General features: G+C 36.8%; 1 protein-coding gene and 1 long non-coding RNA gene across 6 annotated transcripts in view; one reads left to right on the plus strand and one right to left on the minus strand.

The window, feature by feature from the left end:
• Positions 1–24,180, plus strand: part of LOC138740521 (uncharacterized) — an 84,798-nt gene that overhangs the window by 58,803 nt on the left and 1,815 nt on the right. The window lies entirely within an intron of this gene.
• Positions 1–24,180, minus strand: part of LOC138740515 (uncharacterized) — a 74,407-nt gene that overhangs the window by 46,574 nt on the left and 3,653 nt on the right. For all 5 annotated transcript variants that reach the window (XM_069893273.1, XM_069893269.1, XM_069893271.1 and 2 more), the window contains 6 exons: positions 21,248–21,409; positions 17,620–17,709; positions 17,410–17,540; positions 12,577–12,712; positions 6,771–6,881; positions 413–542 (listed from right to left, as the gene is read on the minus strand). In XM_069893273.1, coding sequence (XP_069749374.1) covers positions 413–542; positions 6,771–6,881; positions 12,577–12,712; positions 17,410–17,540; positions 17,620–17,709; positions 21,248–21,409 — 760 coding nt within the window. The remainder of the gene's footprint in view (positions 1–412; positions 543–6,770; positions 6,882–12,576; positions 12,713–17,409; positions 17,541–17,619; positions 17,710–21,247; positions 21,410–24,180) is intronic.

Below are 24,180 nucleotides of genomic sequence, written 5' to 3' on the forward strand. Positions count from 1 at the left end.
CATTGCTTCTCATTGCCTATTGAACTAGCCGAGCAAGATACCCAATTCGAAGGGCAATTAAGGATGGAAAATAAATGTTATTAATTATTACTGATTGTTAGCTGCTATTTAATGAACAAATTGCAAGTAAAATGGAGGGAGCTGTTGCTATTAGTGTACATCACATAAATTGAGAAAGAAAATCAATTAATCCCTGCTTTGTTTAACTTTGCCAGAGTTCCAGAAACCTAATATTATTGCTTGGATCTTGCAGTATTGGTATTTTAACAGTGAACAGGAATTATTTGCAACTAATCATTCATCAATAATTCACAAAATAGTTAAACTTTAAAAAAAAAATGTACCACATTGCTGTTAAGCGAGCTGATACAAAAAGTTGAGGAGAACCAAAAAAAAAAGAAAAAATTTTTACCTCTTTTAACTTCGGATTCACCATCTCCTCCACCTTCCCTTTGGCATTGTTCATACTGTTCTTGTCTTTCAATAAATTCATGAAGCTTTTGAATTTGGTGGTCCATCTTCCTTTCAAATGATTCTTGCCTCTGTTAAAATTTTAAATGCTACTATATATAGTATAGTTTACCTTATAGAGAAATATATTTATATTTATAAAATATGATCATATCTTAAATTTACCTGATATCACAATTCATGCTTAAAAGCTACTCTCATTATTAATTTTGCAAATTGAAGCTGTGGCATAACACTAAAATCATGCTGTACTTTAAGGAGCCCTGTCTCCCAGCCTGGTGATGTTGTACAGTAAATTGCCATTTTGTGTATACATCTTTCTTTTTAAAATACTTTTATTGAATTTAATAAAGAACTTGTACACAAAGAGGTATAAATCAGTAAAATAACAAGCAGTTAAACAGAATAAATAAACCATTCCGAATAACAAAACCTACATAAATTGTAAATCAAAACTATAAGTATTTTCTTATGAAAATATTTTAAATCTTATTTCAAGCATTAAGTTTAGGGTTAACCATTAAACATTCCACTTATTCAATATTCCAGTTATATTTAAGACGTTGCATAAAAATGTGAACTGAATTCCAAACTCAAAACCATAATCTTCATAATATATCAAAACTTAAAAGTGAAGAAATTAAAAAAAAAACAATTCAATTAAATAAAAGAGAAAGAGATAAGTTTTATACATATATATTAAAAAAATAACTTAAAAAAAGGAATTTACAATTATCTGTTATTATCTTCACATTCTGTAATATAATCAATGTTAAAATTCTCAATTAAACAAACATTTATATAAAATAGTATCAAAAGAAGAAAAAAGAAAAAAACATTTTTAATCAAATACTTACCCTCCAAACAAGGTTAACTAAAATTTAAAAAAATATGTGGGAAATGAATGACGACAAACTGAAACCAGACTGCACTTCGCTGAAGCATCAAAACACCTGAGTTCTTTAGATTATGATAATAATCCATGAATGGGCCAGACATCTTATGGAAATTAGGATTTACATTTTTAATAGTATATCTGATTTTTTCCAAACTTGGGTTGGACATGATATCACGTAACCATTGGATTTGAGTAGGTAAAATTTTGTCTTTACATTTCGTCAAAATTGTCCATCAAGTTATCAGAAGTGAAAGATAAAATTTGCTTTTGAGTTGATGTCAATAAAATATCCTCTTGAGAAAACCAAATAATGCAATTAAGAGAGAGGGTTCTACTTTGATCTTCAAGATCACGGATTAAGCTTGAAAAATGTTTTTCCAAAATTTTTCTCAAGTAGGGCAAGCCCAGAACATATGAATCAATGAAGTCTCAAAGATTTTACATTTGTCACATAATGGATCAGTTATCAGCATAAAAATGAGATAATTTGACTTTAAACATATGTACCTCTGCACAGCCTTGAATTGCAACAAACTGTCATGCATAGAAGGAGGCTTCATTAATCAAATTAAGAATAGTATCCCGATTCTAATCGAAAAGTGATAATTTAAGACGAGTTCTCAATCATTCTTGATCTTAACTAGTGAGGTTATTCTTAAGTCCAACAAATTATTGTAAATAATTGATATTGAGCCTCTATGAGAGAGGTATAAATCAAAAAGTAAATCAAGAATGTTTGTCTCAGGAATAAGTGGAAAATCAAAGAGCTTGGAATGGACAAAATGTCTGACTTGTAAATATCGAAAAATTGAATGTTTGATAGTTTAAATTTTGCTGCCAGTTGTTCAAAGAAAGCAAAATTATCTCACAAAGATCTTTAAAATATTTAATACCTAATCTATGCCAATCTTTAAAACCTGTACCTAACAAAGAAGATTGAAAAAGATGGTTAGATATAATAGGGCTGGCAAAAGAAGAACTCTGAAATCCAAAAAATAGCTAAATTATGCCCATATTCTCAACCTTTGTCTCATTATCAGATTATCAGTAAATTTATAGAAAGGAAAGGGTAAAAAAAAGACCATAAAATTGCCAACATAGATGAATTTTTAGAAAAATTATATTCAATTTCTACCCAAGAAGGGTGGTCAATTATTTTCTCAAAATGTAACAAAAGGAGCAGGTTACGTATATTGACTGCCCAATAATAAAATCTGAAATTTGGAAGTGACAATCCACCATTCCTTTTAGTCTTTTCAAGATGAGCTTTAATTAAATAGGGGTGTTTTCCCTGCCATATATAAGAGGAGATAAACATATCCAATAAATCAAAAAAGGATTTAGGAATAAAAATTGGGAAAAATTTGAAAAGATACAAATAGGTAAATTGTTCATTTTAATCGAATTGATGTGATCAATCATAGTAATAGGTAAAGATGACCATCCTGATATTAATAGTTTGACCTGATTAAATAATACAGAAAAAATTTCTTAAATAAGTTTTTATAACTCATAGTACAGTAATTGTAATTCCAAGATAACTAAATTAGCCTTTCACTATTTTAAAAGGGAATTTAGAATATCTTAATAAAGAACTCTTTTGGGTTAATTTTCTTTTATGCAGATTTAAAGCCAGAAAACTATCTGATATGGGTAAATAAAGTTAATATAGAAAATTTAGGATTGGCTATAAAGAGCAAAAAATCACCTGCATACAAGGAAAATTTATGTTTGACTCCATTCTTATATATCCATGTGAAATCTCTACTCTCCTGAAATGTAATTACAAGGGGTTCTAGTATAAAGTCAAAAAGGAAAGGATTTAAAGGACAACCTTGGTGGGTACCCCAATGAAGCCCAAAAGGTTTTGATTGCTGTGAGTTGGTATGAATTGAGGCAGCAGGACATGAATATAATCATTTAATCCATTTAATAAAATCTACACCAAATTTAATTTTTTCTAATAGCAAATAGATAATCCCATTCCAGCCGATCAAAAGACTTCTCAGCATCTAACGAAAGAACACATTCAGTGGTAGGAGTCGAGGGTAAACACAAGATATTCAATGTATTGTTAAAATAAGAATAATGATTCTTAATAAAACTGTTTGGTCCTCAGAAATAATCAGCTAAAATATTCTCTAATCTATGGAACAAAACTTTGGACAAAATCTTCATATCCACATTGAGTAAAGAAATAGGCCTGTATGATGCACATTAAGCAGGGTCCTTCCCTTTTTTTAAAAAAAAGAGATATAGAAGCCTCATTAAAAGATCATGGAAACTTCCCACTTTTAAATGAATCATCAATCACAGAACTTAAGTGAGGTACAAGCCATTTGGAGAAAGATCTATAAAATTCAACAGGTCCTGGAGATTTACTAGATTGAAAGGAGGAAATGGCTAGTAATATTTCCTCATGAGAAATAGGAGACTCCAGACTTTTATGTCTATTCTGAGAAAGCATGGGCAAATTTAGATGGTTTAGGAAATGTGACATTAAAGCATAATCTGTATTAAATTGAGAAGTATAAAGGTTGGAATAGAATTTTCTGGTTCTTATTAATTTGCTTTTTAGCAGACATTCCTTTCAAATGACGAGCCAACATCTTACCCAATTTTTCACCATGAATATAACAATGACTCTTGCTCCTCAACAAATGTTGTTCAAAAGATAATTTGAAAATACAACAATGGTATATAGAAATGAATAAATGTATTCCATTAGAAAAAATAACATATAGTTTAAGAAATAATATTGAAATATTCGAACAAGTATGGGAGCCTTACATTAAATACAATAGCGAAAACCTACCGGGAACAAACATTACCTAAGTTGATGGAAGGAGAAGAAAAGAAAAGAATGGACTCAGTAGAATTTCTGGTGTATTTTTGTTGAATGACAACATTGTCTAACTGAATTAATGCAACCTAGATTGTATACCTAAAATGGATGAGGGGGGGGGGTGGGGGGGTGGCTTGGGAGGAGGGAGGGGGGAGGGAGAAAAAGTCACTGTAAATGTGTGGAAAAGAAAAAGTGTATATCATGGCTATTGTGATTTATGGTGTGAAAAAAAAAAATTAAAAAAAAAACAAAAAAAAAACAAATGTTGTTCAATAGGGTAAGTGGAGAGAAGAACAAATTTAGATTCAAGTTCAACTCTCATATAATCCGGAATTTTATCTTGAGCATATTGTAAATCGATTTGTTTGATCTGATTAATTAATTCCAATCTTTCCTTGGTAGTCTTCTTCTTAATATTGGCTGTGTAAGAAATAATTTGCCCTCTCAGATAATCTTTCATTGTATCCCATGCAATCAAATTAGACATAGTTGGGGAAGAATTAGAAGTAAAGAAAAACTGTATTTTTTTCCTTCAAATTAAAATAATCCTCATCTGAGAGTAAATTAGAATCACCAATGCCTTTTTGGGAAAGGAATGTCAGAAAAATTCAAAGTCATAATAACAGGAGCATGATCAGATATAACTATTCCTTGATATTTGTATGCTTTGGTCATTGAAATCAATTGGTAATCTATTAGAAAAGAATCAATTCTAGAATAGGAATGATGCATATTTGAAAAACAAAATTCTCTATTATTAGGATATAAAAAACACCAGACATCTGAAATGCCAAAATTTGATAAAAAGGGAATGAATTACAGCTACAGATTTGGTAAGAACAGCTGGTCTAGAATGTATTTAAATAACAATTAAAGTCCCACCCCAAAAAAAAACATCAATGAGTACTAACTTAGATCAGGTAAGGCTGAAAAAAACTCAAAAAAATACTGGCTCATCAATGTTTGTGGTGTACACATTAACCAAAACAACCATATAATACCTGTAAGAATAATGAAGTGACCTTGTTGATCTGATATAGTGTCATGAAGTACAAATCGAATATTTTGATTAATTAGAAGAGATTCCCCTCAATTTAACATCAGAAGAGGAATGAAAGCATCCCCACCTTTCATTTGAACATTAACCTCCCCTTGTCAGAGTTCCTAATGTGAGTTTCGTGAAAATGAAATCTGCCTTTAAATGCCTAAATTGGGCAAATACCACACAATGATTAATTGTCCCATTCATGCCCTTAATATTCCACAATATAATCTTAATAGGAGAAATCATGGAACATAATTAATATTAATTGGTGTTAGATGTTTCAGCTGTGCCTGCCACCATTCCAAGAGCCATCACCTTCAACCCATGCTGAAACACAGAATAAGTAAAACATTAAGTAGAAATAACATTGAAAAATCCCATACTAACCCAAACAAAACCTTTCCCTTCCAACACTCTCTATTCAGAAGGTCATCAACCAGAGTTGCAACCTGCCCTTGAAAGCACATCTAACCCTAATTACTTCTAATGTAGATCTTATCACAGCTCCTATATTTAAAAAAACCTTGAATAGTTAGTAACTTTCCATGTCAAAGTAAATTCTATTGAGAAAATAACCAAAGAGATAATACCAAGCTTGATGTTTTTTACAGCCTTACCTGATCTAAGTTAGTACTCATTGATGTTTTTTTGGGGTGGGACTTTGTTATTTAAATACATTCCTAGATCTTTCTTCTTCTAGACCTGCTGTTCTTACCAAATCTGTAGTTGTAATTCATTCCCTTTTAAAGCACAAGCACAGAACATTTGTATCTGGTTTCAATAACCCTGATTTCTTAAAAAAAAACTTGCATAACTGCATTAGCGTTAGAAAAGCATTAAACCAGTAAACCTTTATAAAAATCTTTCAAGCTCAGTAATAAGTAGCCTTGACCTTTTAAATAACAAAGTGAAGGAATAAAAGAACCTTCCTGATTCAGAAATCCCAAAAATGAAAAAGAAGCAGAGGAGCCACCCCAAGAAGGTATTCTCCGAACACCTCGGGAAGTAGTTTGAAAACATTTTTTTTCAGTCGGCTATCCTTTCTTGGTGTCTTCTTTTAATCCCAAGATGGAAATATTGTTGCGTCTACTCCGGCCCTCCAGGTTGACTAGTTGTGACGTTAGCTTGTGGTTGCCGGAAGCTATTTCTTCTGAGTGAGTTTCAAGCCCCTTAATTCGATTGTTCATGGACATCAACTCGAACTCACAATAATTATTGGAATTGTACTCTAAACCTTTTCCAGCTTGTCATCAGATCATGATAACATTCTTTCATGGATGCTATTAATTCTTTCATTATTTATTGGATATTTTCAGGAGAATAATTAATAGAAAACACAGGAACCAAGATTGAACCACTTTGGTAAAGAAAAATTGAGTTGAAGAGTGAAAAGTGTTAAAGGTTGGCAGAAGCTCATGACTACCATGTCATCACCAGTTGGAAGACCCACCTTCTCCAACCTTAAACTTAGATTATGAACTCAGAAGACAAAGATATGTGCTGAAACTCACCTTTCTAGCCCTTTCTTCCTTAGCTTTTCTTCTTCTCTTTTCCAGATTAAATTCACTCTTTACATCTTCTTCAAGCCGCATCAAAACTGACATCTCCTTTATATTCAATTCCTGGTTAAAACAAAAACAACATAAGAAAAACAATTTAGCAATAAATATTTTGTATTTATTGCACTGGTGATTTCTGATCCAATTGCTGAAAGGTAGAAAATTGACAAAAAATAAAAGGCTTGAGAGATAGTGTTTCAACAGTGGAATAAATCAGGAAACTGGAAATGGCTAAACAGTGGGGAGTCAGGAGAGGGAATAGGAGGGAGGTGGTTCATTGGATGGCAATTCATGGGGCTCAGGGAATTAAGAGTAAGATGGTTTGGGATGGAGATCAGAGAGCAGGAATAGGGCTGAAGGGTGAAATTAAGTTCTTGTCTTGCATGCTAAGGATCTTAGTCCAGTTTTTCCCTGGGAAGTTAATGATGTCCCAGGAGTGCCCAATGATAGGCCCTTCCAGGTCAACCTGGGGAAAGTTTTCCTCCAATGCTACAGTATGAGCATTGGATGGTGAATATTGTTATTCCACATCTCCCTATGCAGAAATCAGGTCACTGACTCATTGATTTAAAGCTAGCTCATGAACATTAATCCAATCAATTGCATTTCCTTGCTCTTCACCTATCGCTTGACAAATTTCTTTCCTTCAAAATGCCTTCTGAAATACTAAATTAATCTGCTTCTATTAATCTAATGAGCAGTGAGTTCCACAGATATATTTCATGAGATATTGCTTGTTCATGTTCTTATTAAATAATTAATTGTCAGTATAGGTAGTCCCCTCCTTAGGACCTATACAACTTACGACCATCTACAAATAGGACCGAATTTAAAAGAATTGTGGTTTATGTTGTATTTCACAAACTATAACAGGAATACAGGGCATGTAAGAGCCAAAATCTGCATACTTACCTCGTTAGTCTGCATTCTGGAGTCCTGCAACTGGGCACAGCCATCTTGATTTCTGTGCGAATGCACAAGTCGTCACTGGGTGCATACACAGTGGGTTTGTGTATTGGAGTTTGGTTGGCGTATGTGCAAGAGTTAAGGTCGCAAATTCAATATTGTCAGTGTGCTTAACTCTTGCGCATGTGCCAACCGAACGCCAATATGTGAAGCCACCAAAGGCTCACATTTGCACCAACCGAAAAGTCGCATATGCCCACAGGAATTAAGGTGGTGGTGCCCAGCCCCAGGACCTTGGAACTGGCGACTAACAAGGTAGGAATGGACCAGAATGTGGAAAGATTTGCCAAGGTTGATCGACAAATTCAGGAAGCTTAATTTGTTATCGTCAAATGTGCAATTAAAAAAAGATTCAATTAAAAGGTTTGCTTTAAGTCTTCGGTACTCCACACATGCGAGCACAATTTCGACTTGTGTCCATTCCAAGTAACCACCGATTCTTCAGTCCCCATTACAGTGGTAAGATGGGGACTATCTGTAAATTAAATGTACGGAAGATGATATCATTCCAGACATCCTGAATTAGCGACAAGGATTTGCAAAAATTAAAGTTAAAAAAAATAATGTTTAAGGAAGTAATGGCACCAAAGAGTTTCAAATCCATAAAGCAAGATTCTTTCCATCCCAAGGTTTTAAGGTAAAGGAGAATATTGCAAATGATCCAAGAGATTAAATCTGGAGATGATCTAGAATTGTCTCAATTCAGGTAATGTTCAAGCATTCGCCACTTTAATATACAGTAGAAATATGTGGTAAACAAAAAAAGCAACAAATTATAACCAGTTAACCTAACATCTATTGTTGGGCCATGACTTGAGTTCATAATTAAATGACTGACCACCTGGTATTTTTTTCAGTTGATTCGAGATAACTAGCAAAGCCCACAGGTGACAAAACCAACATGATTTTTTAAAGAGATGAATAAAATGTAAAGAAAACTGTCAATAGAAATGACTTCTGTAAACTTTTAAAAGGCATTTGATCACATCCTCCATAAGACACTGCTAAATTGAAGTCATGGGAATGAAAGCAAATTACTGAACAAACGAGAGAATTGGTAGACCTCAGGAGACATAGTAAGGTAAATGGACAGATATACAGTAAACTCAAAGAAATTACATTAGGGCAACCTTTTACACTACAGAATAGATTATTATTGAGATGGTGAAACTCATACCAGAGTCTGTGGATGACACTGGAAGTAGAACAATAAGCAGTGTAGATGAAAGCATTAAATTACAAATAAAAATCGCTTGGTTCAGCAAATGAGCAAAACTGTGGAAAACTAATTTCAATACAAAAGTTAAGTCATTCACTATGCAATGTCAAATCTGGAGATCCCCAAGGATCTCATTTCTAACGTCATTACCCTTGAGAGCACACTCCAGATATTTAACAAAGTTAATGACTCCCAGGATTACCTTGCCCTAACTCTCCTCAACAAAATGTCTTTGAAATAGTTTAAAGACTATCACATTCAGCTGCTGTCACATGCTCTATTCTATAGCCACCAATTCTACCATTTTCCAAATAACTTGGTGAATTTGAAGCATAATCTTCACATCTACAGCACAGTATCTGATCCAGATTTAAAATTTCATATTGCATAATTTTTCACACCAGCTATTTCCTTTTTTAGAGAATTAATCAACTCTGGCCCTTTATTCACTCACCCATTGATGAAAACATTAAACACACCTTTTCTGAACCACTAGCCTCGACTATTCCTGTCAACTCCTGATTTCTACTCTCCATAATCTTAAGGTCACACAAAATCTCCTGTTGACCCATTACTTCAATGCTTGTAATCTACACTGGTGCTAGGTTAAGCATTTCTCTGTATTTAAGATTTTCATTCTTGTCTTCATGTCTTTCTATGATCTTGTCAAATTCTATCACTATAATCTCTTTGCACCCTAAATATTTTAAGATAATTAACTCCTGTCCACATTAATAGTGCTGAAGATGAAAGAATAGATAGCTTTAAGTTCTTCAGAAGAAATCTCTCCAACAATCTGGACATTGATACAACCATCAGAGAGTGCGCCAATGTCTCTTTCTGAAAAGAGTAAAGAACTTCAGAATGCTTCTCTCTGCACCATTGCATATTTGTTTGATGTATCACAGTGTGGCATTGAAGGGAATATGGGGAAAATAATATGGGATTAGTATTGTATTAGAGTAATTCAGTGCTTAATGATTGGAACAGACACAGTGGACTCAGTGACTCTGACTCCAATGAGTAAATATTATTTAAGAGACTGGAAGGTTAGGTACTGAACGTTTCATGGGAGACCCATTCCCTTAGTACCCACTCCTGTGACTGTAAGAAATACTACACTTGCCCCCATAACTCCTCCCTCAGCACCATTTGGTGCCCCAAACAGTCCTTCCAAGTGAAGCAATACTTCACTTGTGAATCTGCAGGGGTCATCTATTGCATCTGGTACTCCTGTGGTGATCACTTAGCTGAGAACTTAGCTCTGTCTGCTGCAATAGTAGGATCTTCCTGTGGCAACCTATTTCAATTCCCCGGCCTATTCCATAAGACCTTAAGACACTGGAGCCCATTGAGTCTGCCCTGCCATTTTCTATCATCCATTTTCCCACTCACCCCAATTGCCTGCCCTTCTCCCATAACATTTGATGCCCTGGCTAATTATGAACCTATCTATCTCTGCCTTATACACCCAATGCCACCTATGGAAACAAATTCCACAGATTTGCCACCCTCTGGCTGAAGAAGTTCCTCCACATATCTGTTCTAAGTGGACACCCTTCAATCCTGTCCAACTTGTCCTGGACTCTCCTACTATGGGGAACAACCTTTCTACATCTACTCTGTCCATGCCTTTCAACATTCAAAATGTTTCAATGAGATTCCCCCCCACACCCCCATTCTCCTAAATTCCAATAAGCACAGACTGAGATGTCAAACACTTCTCATGATACCCTTTCATTCCCTGAATCATCCTTGTGAACCTCCTCCTCTCCAATGTCAGCACATCCTTCTGAAATTAGGAGGATCTCAAAACTGCTCACAATACTTCAAGTGGGATCTCACCAGTGCCTTATCAAGCCTCAACATTACTTACCTGCTCTTATACTCTATTCCTCTTGAAATGAATGCTAGCATTGTATTTGCCTTCTTCATCATCTACTCAACCTGTAAGTCTGATTTTCCTGCACGATGACTCCTAGGTCCCTCTGTATCTTTTTCAACTTTTTCCTCCTTTAAAAAATAATCAGCCCGTTTCTACCAAAGTGCATGACATTGTATTTCATTTGCCATTTCTCTGCTTATTCTTCAAATTAAAGTCCTTCTGTAGCCTCTGTATCCAAATCATTAATATCCAACAGAAAAAGAAACAGCCCCCGACAATGACCCCTGGGACTTGCAACTGGCAGCCAGCAAAAATATTCAGACTCTCTGCTTCCTGCCAATGGACCAATGCTCTACCAGCACTAGTATATTTCCTGTCATACCATGGGCCCGTAACTTGTTAAGTCACCTCATGTATGGATCCTTGTTAAGGGCCTACTGAAAATCCAAATACACAATATCCACTACATCTCCTTTATCAAGCCTGTTTGTTACTTCTGCAAAGAATTCCAATAGGTTTGTCAAGCAAGATTTTTCATTAAGCAAACCATACTGGCTTTGGCCTATCTTGTCATGTGCCTCCAAATACTCTGTAACCTCATCCTTGACAATTGGCTTTGACATCTTCCCAACCACTGACGGTCAGGCAAACCGATCAATAATTTCCATTCTGTTGCCTCCCTTCTTGAACAGTAAGGCGACATTTGTGATTTCCAGTCCTCTGGGACCATACCAAAATCTATTGATTCCTGAAAAATCATTACCAATGCCTCCACAATCTCCACCACTACTTCTTTCAGAACTCAAGGGTGCAATCCATCTGGTACAGGAGATTTATCTATCCTTAGACCATTCAGCTTTTTGAGCATCTTCTCCTTTGAAATAGTAATTGCACTGACTTACCTTCCTTGATAACATTTGACATCTGGCACACTGCTGATGTCTTCCACAGAGAAGATTTATGCAAAATACTCAGAGTTCTTTTGGTATCTCCTTGTTTCCCATTATTATTTCTCCAGCATCATTTTCTAATGATCCTCACCTCGTTATTACTTAGAAAAGCATTTTGTATCCTCTTTAATATTATTTTTTAGCCTACTTTCATACTTTATCTTTTCTCTCCTTAGTTTTTCAGTTACCTTCTGAAAGTTTAAAAAAAATTGCTAACATATCTCAGTGTCCGTTGTCACCCATCCCCTCAATCTATTACTATTTCTCCTTTCCTCTCACTGTCTTTCTATCTGTCTCTCTTTCCTTTTCCCTCTGTCTCCTTTCCTCCAGTTCTGCATTCACAGAGCCCCCCCCCAATTAAATTTCTTCTCCTGTCCTATACATGTCGAATTATCACCTTTTGTCTGTTGGTTTGTGCTCCACCCACCTCCCCCCCCCCCCCCCCCTCCACCACCCCACCTCTCCCTGCCATTTCTTTCCTTATCTTATTCAGGCACTTGCCAGCATTCCTGTGATTTACAAAACTTGGTGGCTTAGTTTCAAAATAGGTTTCTCATGTAAGATCGAGACAATAAGGAATTTCCTCTCTTGGATCATTGAAAATCTTTAATGTTCTCTATCCCAGAGCATTGTGGAATGAGACATTAAATATATTCAAGGCAGAGATATACACACTTTTGACAATAGGAGAATCCAGGGGTAAGTAAGATTAGAGCCATTAATTATTTGTATTTATACCTCTTGTTGAATTTGGTGTACCAATTGTTTTGAATTTGGGCTTCCATCTTTGGTTTCACCTGCCAGAATAGCGCAACATTTTTGTTCTTTAATCAAATCTTTTATGCTTTCTTCTGTTTGGATCATTTTGAAAAACCTTTTGAGAAAATATAACCATATAAAATAAGTCAGGACATGTTGCATACATAGATGTGTTCATTAAGATATACCAAATTATTTCATCACCATTAATTTTAAAGTCTAATTCTTGTTGCAAGAAACAAGTAAGTTGATTAAAACAATAAACATTATTGATGATCTCCTGGGATAAATTATGCTTGTGGAGTTGCTTCTCAGGTGGAAATATATCAAAAGGAAATGCAGAAGGTAACACCACCCAGTTCTCCACTGCTATCTTACCCAATTTTAGGCAAAAAAAAACGAACAGAGTAAATTCAGTGTAAACCTCTGCAGTTACTTCTGACTTGGAAACAACAAAGTAACAAATGCTATCATCCAAAATCATTATGCTGTCTATTAATGCAGTTGAAGATAATTAGTAAGTCCTCTACCAGCATCACCTACGGCTCCTAGAACACTTCCACCAGCGTTGTCTCCGCTCCATCCTCAACATTCATTGGAGCGACTTCATCCCTAACATCGAAGTACTCGAGATGGCTGAGGCCGACAGCATCAAATCCACGCTGTTGAAGATCCAACTGCGCTGGGTAGGTCACGTCTCCAGAATGGAGGACCATCGCCTCCCCAAGATCGTGTTATATGGCAAGCTCTCCACTGGCCATCGTGTCAACCCTTCCCAACCCCCCTCTAAACTACCCCGCCAAAAGGTACAAGGACTGCCTAAAGAAATCTCTTGGTGCCTTCCACATTGACCACCGCCAGAGGGCTGATATCGCCTCAAACCGTGCATCTTGGCGCCTCACAGTTCGGCGGGCAGCAACCTCCTTTGAAGAAGACCGCAGAGCCCACCTCACTGACAAAAGACAAAGGAGGAAAAACCCAACACCCAACCCCAACCAACCAATTTTCCCCTGCAACCGTGTCTGCCTGTCCCGCATCGGACTTGTCAGCCACAAACGAGCCTGCAGCTGACGTGGACATTTACCCCTCCATAAATCTTCGTCTGCGAAGCCAAGCCAAAGAAAGAGATACTTCTACTTAAAACTGACCAAAATGGATGTCCACAAGAGTTGTGAAAAGATTTTAAAAAACAAAATGATAATATCTTAATACATAAATATTGTGGTCATATCAGAGTTAACATCCTTCAAAATTCAAAACTGAGTGCAGTTTTGTACCAAGTACGTGATGTGATGCTCTAAGTCCATGAAATATATAATATTTGAGTGCCAAATGATTTCTGGTGACCCCTCTCAAGTGTTACCCAGAATGTCAAGCTGCTTTTGAAGTGTATGTGTTTTACTCCATTTTCTTGAAACTTTTTATCCTTGAACTATAAATTAGCAGAAAGAATCTCCCTATTTTACTTGTTACCTTTTTTTTGGGAAATTTTATTTATTAATCAAATAAGTCATACAATAAATATACAAATAGATACATAATATTTTATCCCATATAATCCCCAACCGTAATCCACCCACCCTTCCCAACCCCCCTCTAAACTACCCCCTACAAAAAAGGAGAATAAAAGAGGAGATCAATTTACATCACAACCTTCAATTATTGCCATGGTTTTAGTGTAATGTCAACAATTGTGGGGAAGAAAAAACTATTACAAATTCAAACCCATATATCCCGTATATGGGCTCCAAACTTTAACAGAGAAGTGATAATTATTACATAAATTGTACGTTATTTTTTCCAGTGGAATACATGAACTCATTTCCGAATGCCACTGTTGAATACTCAAATCAGTCTAATTTTTCCAAGTAATTGCCATACATTTTCTAGCCACAGATTAGATAATTAGGTCTTAAAAGGAGTTGGTTCCAATGTTAAAACACATTGCCAAGAATAAATCTATTCTTTCTCCTATTTTTTTTTTGCCTTGGTGTCTTTGTGCACTCACAGGGTCATGTCATCCAGCCCGATTTTGTCGTCATGTTCATTTAGATTTATTGCAGCAAAACATCAGAAACTTTGAAAGATTCAGTCCACCCACAGGAAACATTGCAAGTTTATACCAGCCACTGCAAACAATTGGAAGGGCAAATTGGGCTGGAATATTCCCTCTCCCTCTGGCAGTTCATCCCAAATATTTTCCACTGTGTGTGTGAACAACTTAACCCTCAGATCATCGTTAAAATTTTCTCGAATATGTTAAACCTTTGCCCTCTTTTACAAATTCCCTTGCACTTGGAAAAAATATTCTATCTATCTGATCCATGCCTTTTCATAATTTTATAATTCTCTTTAAGGTCACTCCTCAGCCTTTTGAATTGGAATGAGAATAAACCCAGCTTATTCAATCTCTTTTAATAACTATTGGCTTCCAATCAGGCAACATAACAGTGAACCTTCTCTGTGTTGTCACCACATCCTTCTATCCAATATTAAAGCTGATGTGAGGAGGAATTTATTCTTCGAGAGGATTGAGAATTCTCCACACTGGAAACCAATGGATGCTCGGTCATTAAGGGATCAGTGTGGGAACCCTTTTTGTTTGTGATATAAATGATGGATGGAAAGTGTAGGTGGATGGGAGAGTATGTTTGTCAATGACACCAAGATTGGTGGGGTTGTGGATAATGTAGAGGGCTATCAAAGAATACCACAGAATATTGATCAATGACAGATATGGGTAGAGAAATGGCAGATAGAGTTTAATCCAGACAAGTGTGAGGTATTGTAGTTTGGAAGGTCAAATGAAAGGGGAATGTAGACAGTTTAAAGCTTCATTGCTCATGGAATGTGATTATGCAAATAGATAGGGTTGCACAGTTAGCGTAGTGGTTAGTGCAAAGCTATGACAGAGCCAGCAATTGGGGTTTGAATCCTACTCTGTCTGTAAGGAGTTTGTATATCCTCCCCATGTCTGCGTGGATTTTCCCCAGTGCCTCCAGTTTCCTCCCATCATTTGAAACATAGCGGGGGCTATGTTTAATTGGGCAGTATGGGCTCATGGGCCGAAATGGCCTGTTACTGTGCTGTATCTCCATATTTAAAAATTAAAATTTAAAGAAAGCATATAATATGGATGGGGCATTGAATATACATTGTAGCTGTATAAAACTTTGATTAAGCTACATTTGGAACACTGTGTGCAATTCTGGTTACCCTATTAAAGGAAGGATGTAGTGGCTTTGGAGAGTAAAGAAGTTGTTTACCAGGATGTTGCCTGGTTTAGAGGGTACGAGTTATAGGGAGGGGTTGGCAAATTTTCATTTGTTTTTACTGCAGTGTAGGGGTGAACTGATGGAGGTTTAGAAAATCACGAGAAGCATTATAGGGTGGACAGGCAAAATCCTTTCCCCAGGGTAAAAGGGTCACACACTGTTCTGTGTGTGTGTGTGTGTGTGTGTGTGTGTGTGTGTGTGTGTGTGTGTGTGTGTGTGTGTTATATATGTATATTTTGTTTGCACAGGGAGTGGTAGGTGTCTGTAATAGGCTGGCAGGAGCACAAATGGAAGCATAGATAATAATATTACTTAGAGGTTTCTAGATTAATATATGGATATGAAATGGATGGAGGGAATATCTATCACATGCAAGGAGCAGAATTTTAGTTGATTTGGACATAGTGTTCAATACAGACACATGGAATGAAGGTTCAGTTCCTGTGCTAAAATGTTCTGTTTTATGCAAGGTGTTTACCTCAGAAAATGACATACCTTAGATAGAAAAGAAATGTAATTTTATAGAGGCTTCAGCAATGTAAAATTAATACCTTCTAATTTAGCTCTGCATGCTTTATTTTGTATTTAAGGAAAGAATTCCAAAACATATGTGTAAGAGAATTAGGCTTGCATACTCATTGTCAGGCAAAGCAATGTGATATCAGGAAGCTTGAAATACATGCAATTGTTGGTCCTCAAGAATATTACATTGATATGAAGTAGTTACATCATTGAGAAGGTAAGGCTTTGCAGAATGATAATTCAATGTTTGTCACTGAGGAAAGGGTAACAGTTAAGTCTTATCAAATGTCTGGAAGCAGTTATTTGAATGATCTTAACACAAATTTATAGAAGGTAAATAATGGGTAACTAGCTTGAGTAGTCAAGTTTTTGAATGACAAAACATCATATTGATGTCAATGTCAGATGGACTGAGGTCGGGAAGAGACAGACAATATTTAGAGCTGAAAATAGGCAGACTTTGATAGAGCTCAAATATGTTTTGTGCTGCATTTTCATGATATTTTAGGAAGCAGTCCCAAACCTGCCATTAGGACAAAATCTGGGTAGAAAATTACATAAAATGTCCTCAAAGTGAATTGAATAGTCTCTATGTTGTAATTTTATTTAAATATTCTTTAAAATTAGAGTATTTTCCCGCTTTGACCACGACTCTTGCTTCCTCCAACTCAAAGCCAACCACAAACCCTTTCAACCTTTTGCTTCCACTCCTCCTTTTGCTCTTCTTCTCATGACTGTTTTTTTTTCTCTCATCTTCATGGATTTGCTCCCTCCATCTATTCATCATTAATTTTTAAAAAGTACTTCTAACTCTGAAAAAAAATCTCTTAATTTTGTACAATGTATCTGAGGAAGGTGCAACAATTCCATACAATAAACTCAACGTCTGTAAAAATACTTAAGAGAATCAGTCACTTCCACTAGTAACAACACGGAAGCATTAAAAGTTAATCCAGCACATTCAAAGAACATCATTTGTTCAAAGAAACAATTATGAAAGACATTTTAAACATACCTTTCCCTCAGGGCCCTTCTACTTGTATTTTTTTTGGATTCATTTGTGAGCCACTCATGTAGGTCAGAAAGGGTTATTCCATGTGCAAGACCTTGATCTTGAAGATTCAATAATTGTTTCACAAGAAGGCGCTTGAGATCCAAAACAGGTATAGTTATTTGCTATTATCTAACATACAAAATTAATTTGGTTCAAATGCACATTGCTCACCTGTTCTTGTGCATATTTTCTTTCAAAATCTAATTTGATACTGGTTAGGTAATCTCTATATTCATTAAATTCCTTCAAATTGCATATGATCTGGAAAAAAAAAGCAAAACACTAACAATCTGTGATTTTTAACAAAAAGGGGGATGATCCTGACAATTGGGCATTCTACAGGCCAATTTCTTTACTCAATTTGGACATGATTTTATCAAAAATTTTACCAAATAGATTAGAGAATATTTTACCAGGAAAAATAAATTGAGACCAAATGGGTTTTATTAAAAATAGATATTCTTATCGTAATATTCATAGATTAATGAATATTATACATTCTCCTTCTACTCACCCTAATGAATGTATTCTTTCCTTAGACATTGAAAAAACATTTGATAGAGTAAAATGGGAATACCTATTTGCCACTTTAGTAAAATTTAATTTTGGAGCTGATTTTATTCTTTGGATGTGTCTCCAATAACATCAATTCATACTAATATCAACAATCAAAGTTTTTAAAATTACAACGAGGTATCAGACAGGGTTGCCCTCTTAGCCTTCTGCTTTTTGATTTAGTGGTTGAGCCGCTAGCTGTTGATAAATGAGCAAATGAAGATTTTAGAGGCTCATTTAGAGGACTTATTGAACATAGGTTATCTCTATATGCAGATGACCTTTTACTTTTTATGTCCATTCCAGAGGTATCCATACCAAAGATTACATGCTTTAGTAAATTTGTAGAACATAAACTTAAACTTAATCTGCATAAGAGTGAACTATTACCACTGAAAGGCCCACTTACTCTATATTCTAATTATCCTTTTAAAATAATGCAGGTATGACCTGCAGAAGGCTATCTCTGCAACAAAGTGGCAATTCTGGAGGAAGCTAGAAACAGACAGATACACGCCAGCTATGGAAGGGAGTGCAGTACATAACAGCTTACTAAGTGAGGGCAAATACCATAGATGGCTATAATGCTTCATTACCGAGCTGAACACCTTCTATGCTTGGTTTGAACCCAATTGTGCCTATGAGAATCACTACAAAGGCTGAGGACCCTATGATATCTATCTCTGAGGCTAATGTAAGAATCATTCAAGAGGGTAAATCCTCAAAAGGCACCAAGCCCTGATGGCATACCTGGCATGGTACTGAAAATCTGTGCCAACCAACTAGTTGGAGTGTTCACAAACATTTTCAGTCTCTCATTGCTGCCATCAAAAGTTCCCACCAGCTTCAAAAGGGCATCAATCATCCTGGAACCCAAGAAGAACAGAGGAAGCTGCCTCAACGACTATCACACTTACATCTGCTGTGATGATATGATTTGAGAGTTTGTTGATGGTCAGAATTAACACATACCTAAACAAAGTCTGGACACACTGCAATTCGCCTACCATCACAATCATTCCTTAGCAGCTCTGGATCATCTTGAAACAGCAACTCAGACATATGGCCACTCTTCATCAACTACATCTCAGTCTTCAACACCATTATTCCCTCAGTGCTGGTCAATGCTCCAAATCCTAGGCCTCTGTAACCTGTTCTGTAACTGGATCCTTGACTTCCTCATTAGAAGAAAACAATCAGGTCAAATTGGAAACAATGTCTCCCTCCTCACTGACTATAAGCATGGGTACACCTCAAGGATGCATCCTAAGCCCACTGCTCTACTCACTATACACCCATGACTGTGTGGTCAGGCTCAATTCTAATTCTATCTACAAATTTGCCGATGACACAACAGTTGTTGGCAGAATTATAAATGGCAATGTGGAAGTGTACAGGAGAGAGATAGATCTCATTGAGTGGTGTCACACCAACAACCTTGCGCTCAATGTTAGCAAAACCAAGGAGATGATTGTGGACTTCAAGAGGAAATCAGGAGAACACAAATCAGTCCTCATCAAGGACTCAGTAGTAGAGAGGGTCAAGAACTTAGAATTCCTGGGTGTTTGGTGATCTGTCCTGGAACCTCCATGTTGATGCAATCATGAAGAAGGCTCACTAGCGGCTATACTTTGTGAGGTGTTTGAGGAAATTCAGTACAACACCAAGACTCTCGAAAACTTCTACAGGTGTACCGTGGAGAGCTTTCTGGCAGGTTGCATCACTGTCTGGTACAGAGGTGCCAATGCTCAAAGGGTTGTTAACTCAGCCTGCAACATCATGGGCATCAGACCACTCCATCAAGGAAATCTACAAGAAGCGGTGTTTTAAGAAAGTAGTTTCTATCCTCAAGGACCCCCACCACCCAGCCATGCCCTCTTCACTCCCCATCGGGAAAAAGGTGCAGGAGTCTGAAGATAAGCACTCAGTGGCACATAGAGAGCTTCTTCCCTGATGCCATTAGATTCCTGAACGATGAATGAACTGAAGTCACTCCCTTTGACTTTTTGTGCACTACTTTTATTTTTTTTAAAGGTAGTTTATATAATGTTTACATTGTGATGCTGTTGCAAAACAACAAATTTCATGACTTGTTCATGACAATAAATTCTGATTCTAAATTCTGACTCTGCAAACACATCAAATAATGTGCCATTCCCATCCATATCAAATAAATTCCAATAAGATTTTCAGATATTTTCAGGGTTTATTTTGTTTTGTAAATAAAGTAATAATTTTCCATTCTTCATGCATTAGAAGTTCAGAATCAAAGAAAAATAGAGGGTTATGGGGTAGAGAGGGTTTAGTATTTTTTTGAAGGAATATATGGGTCAGCACAACAATGAGGGCCAAAGGGCCTGTACTGTGCTGTATTGTTCTATGCTCTTGAACTCAAGGATTTTGCAGTGAAGGTACAGTAAAACCCTTGGTATCCGCACCTATGGGGATTGGTAGATGCCAGATAAGTGAATTTTCCAGTTGTTTGAGGTTGCAATGTTGGATGATTGGTGAATAATGGTGAGGCATTCTAATTTTAAACCAGTATTTTTTACCTATTTATTTTCCACAATTTGTTTGCCACTTGCTTGAATTCCAGAGAACAGGGGTTTGATTTTACAGTTAAGTGAAGAATACCAGGATTTTTGAAAAAACTGCAAGTCAGGCAGTATCTGAAGAGGGAAATGGAAGTCAAGACCTTTTATCTTGACTGAATCCAGCATCTGCAGTGCCTTATCTCTCCAATGCCAGGATTTTGACTAAGCAGCACTGAAGGATAGTAATAGATTTCCAGATAAGGATAGTCGATTTCTTTGGAGAACTTGCATCTGCTGCCCTTGACCTTCTGCAGAATGCAAGCTGGCTACCACATGTCCATATTATTACAAAAGCACTTAATTGCTTGCAAAGTACTTTGGGACATTTCAAACTCATGAAAGGCACATTTCTTTGTTTAATCTCGATTAATGGTAGAGAATAGCCTCCCTGCTACAAAATCAAATAAATAATTATGTAAACAGTATTAAAAGTATTCAGAAGATCATAAAATATTTGTAATTTGTTTCACCCTTAAACTGAATAAATGTTATGTTTCTCTTTTGTTATCCCCTCCAAAGATAAATAAAATCGAACATTTAACATTCAGTAGAGCACAGTATACTGTGCAAGTTTGCAAAACTATTAATCAATTATTGGAAAAATAAGACAGGAATAAAAAAAAACAGCAATTAAATAGATTACATCTTACCTTGTTATTTTCTGTGATAAGCCCCTGATGTTTTAGCTTTTTCAGGATGTCTTTACGCCTATAGTAGCTACTCAAATAAGGATCATGAAGACTTTTGTAGTTCAATTTCAGTAGGTGCAAATTAGGGTCCGTGAGGTTGAACTCACTTGATGGTTGATGAAGCTAAAACAAAATAATTTTAAAGAGATAAGCAACAAGAGAAACACACAAGCTGTAGATGCTGGAGTCTTGAGCAGACAAAGAATTGCTGGGGGAAATCAGCAATGAGGGCTGCATCTATGGACAGAAATGGTCAGTCTCTGTTTTGGACTGAACTCTTAGATCAAGTCTAAGATTAAAAAAAATACACATGACCACCACCCATAATCAAGTTAATCAAGACCCTAGGATCCATCATGGGATATAATCTCCCAGACCACCACACATATTTCTTCAACAAGGAATTGCAACCTCCCATTAATAATCTTTCTCCTCACCTCAAACAGTTCTCCTCATGGACACCACCCTCCAGAATGTTTCTGCTCTTGACTTTTTCATCTTCAATTTCTGATAGGACATTAACTCTCATCTACTTAAACCCCATCCCTTCTGAACTTGCTGCTGTCCACTCACTCTGCACCAACCCCAACTTCACCATCAAACCTAGAGACAAGGGAGGCATGCTTCTGGTCTGGCTTACTGACCTTTACATAGCCGAGGCCAAATGCCACTTCTTGGACACCTCCCAATATCTATCTGCAAGTCAAGACCCCACCAATCATTATTAGAATATCATCTTCCAGAAAATGAAAGACTTTATCATTTCAGCCTCCAACCTGACAGTTCTCCCAAAATTTTGGAAGACTTATTATTTCTGCTTGCTTCTACCCCACCAAACTTATCCTCTCCTACTACACCATCCACCTTTCACACTGAAATGCTGGAGAAACTCAGCCGGTCTTTCAGCATCCAGAGGAGACAAAAATACATTGCTGACATTTCAGGCCTGAGCCCTTCTTCAAGGAAGAAGCAAAGAATTAGCAGAATGAGCAAAAAACAGGAAATGTCAAAATAGAGACAGTGCTGGCTGTGGGAAGAGTCCAGACCAACAAAAGATGTTATTTGGATATGATAAGGGGAGAGGTGAGAATTGTGAAAGGAGTTAGGGAAAAGAGAGAGAGAGACAGAGCTGGGGGAAGGTGATGTGGGAAGAAGCAGGGATGGAGTTCAATGAAAGCCAAATAAGTCATTATTAATGCAATTCAGTTGGAGGGTGTTCAGTCAGAAGATGAAGTATTGTTCCTCCAATTTGCAGGTGGTCTCAGTCTGACAATACATGAGACTATGGACAGATATGTCAAGGAAGGGAATGGGATGGGGAATTGAAATGGGAGATGGCCTCTGGGAGATCCACTATTGCTTTGGACAGAGACAAGGTGCTCAACAAAGCAATCTCACCGTCTGTGCTCAGTCTCTCCGACATAGAGGAGACCACAATGAGAACATTGGATGCAATAGATGACCCCTGCAGCTTCACAAGTGAAATGTTGCTTCACTTGAAAGGACTGTTTGGGGTCCTGAATGGTGGTGAGGGAGGAGGTGTGGAGGCAAGTGGAGCATTTCCTGCAGCTATAGGGATAGATACCAAGGGAATGATTGGTAGGGTGGGAGGAGTAGACAAGGGAGTCATGGAGGGAGTGATCCCTGTGGAAGGCAGAGAGGGAGGAGAGGTGATTGTGTGTCTAGTGGTGGGATCATTTAGTCAGCTGAAATGGCAGAGGAGGATGTATTGGATGTGGAGCCTGATCAATGGTAGATGAGGAAAAAAAATCTTGTTGCGTGTGGGAAGGAAGGGGTCAGGGCAGATATGTGAGGAATGGAGGATAATGAGGGCTGAGTTGACGGTGGTAGAGGGAAATCCACTTTGTTTGATGAAGGAGGACATCTCTGATGCAAATCTCGTCCTGGGTGCAGATGCAACTGAGATGGAGCAATTGAGAGAATGGAATGGAATCCTTGCAGGGCACAGGGAGTGAAGAGGTGTAGTTTAAGTAACTGTGGGAGTTGGTGGGTTTGTAGAATATGTCTGTCAAGAGATTGTCTCCTGAGATGGAGACAGAGAAATTGAGGAAAGGGAGAGTGTTACTAGAGATGTATCAAGTGAATTTGAGGACAGGGTGGAAGTTGGCAGCAAAGTGGATGAAATCAATAAGCTCATCATGGGTGCATGAGACAGCACCAAAGCAGTTGTCTATGTAGTGAAGGAAGAGTTGAGGGGTCTTCTGTTGAGAGTATGTCTCCCAAGATGTTTCTTGCTCATTCTACTTATTCTTTGCTTATTTCTTGAAGAAGGCCTGAAATGTCAGCAATATATCTTTGTCTCCTATGGACAGTGAAAGACCAAACGAGTTCCTCCAGCATTTCAGTGTGCTTTTATTACAGTCACAGCATCTGGAGACATTCTTGTTTCACCAGATTACTACTTGGCAGGTTCTCCCTCCGGGAAATAAGGTAAGTGAGGAAACCCAACAGCGGGACATACTCATTACTAACCAAGTACACCAAACATAAATTATCTAGCCACGTATTGGTAAATAAATTTTTATTTGCTTTTCCCTGTTCAGCTCTGCCAATTCAAATGAGAGTGGTGGAAATAAAAACCCAGACAAATTTTTCAACACTATTCTTCTTCATTTGTGTAACTAAATGCTTGGACCTGCTTGAAATCCACCATGATCAATCACACTGTGGAAATTCCAGAGAATACAACTAGGAGATTGGAGGAAGAATTTTAGTTCTGATTTGTAATCAGTTTGAAATATTAATTTGGTTGATCTCTACACAGATGTTCTCCAAGCGGCTGAGTATTTTAACCTTTTCTTTCCCGGTTTCAAAATTTTAATATGTACAATTTTTAACTCTTGAAAGAATCTCAATCAATCTGTTATATCCTT

The sequence above is a fragment of the Narcine bancroftii genome, chromosome 8 (genome assembly GCF_036971445.1).
Source record: "Narcine bancroftii isolate sNarBan1 chromosome 8, sNarBan1.hap1, whole genome shotgun sequence".
NCBI lineage: Eukaryota > Metazoa > Chordata > Chondrichthyes > Torpediniformes > Narcinidae > Narcine > Narcine bancroftii.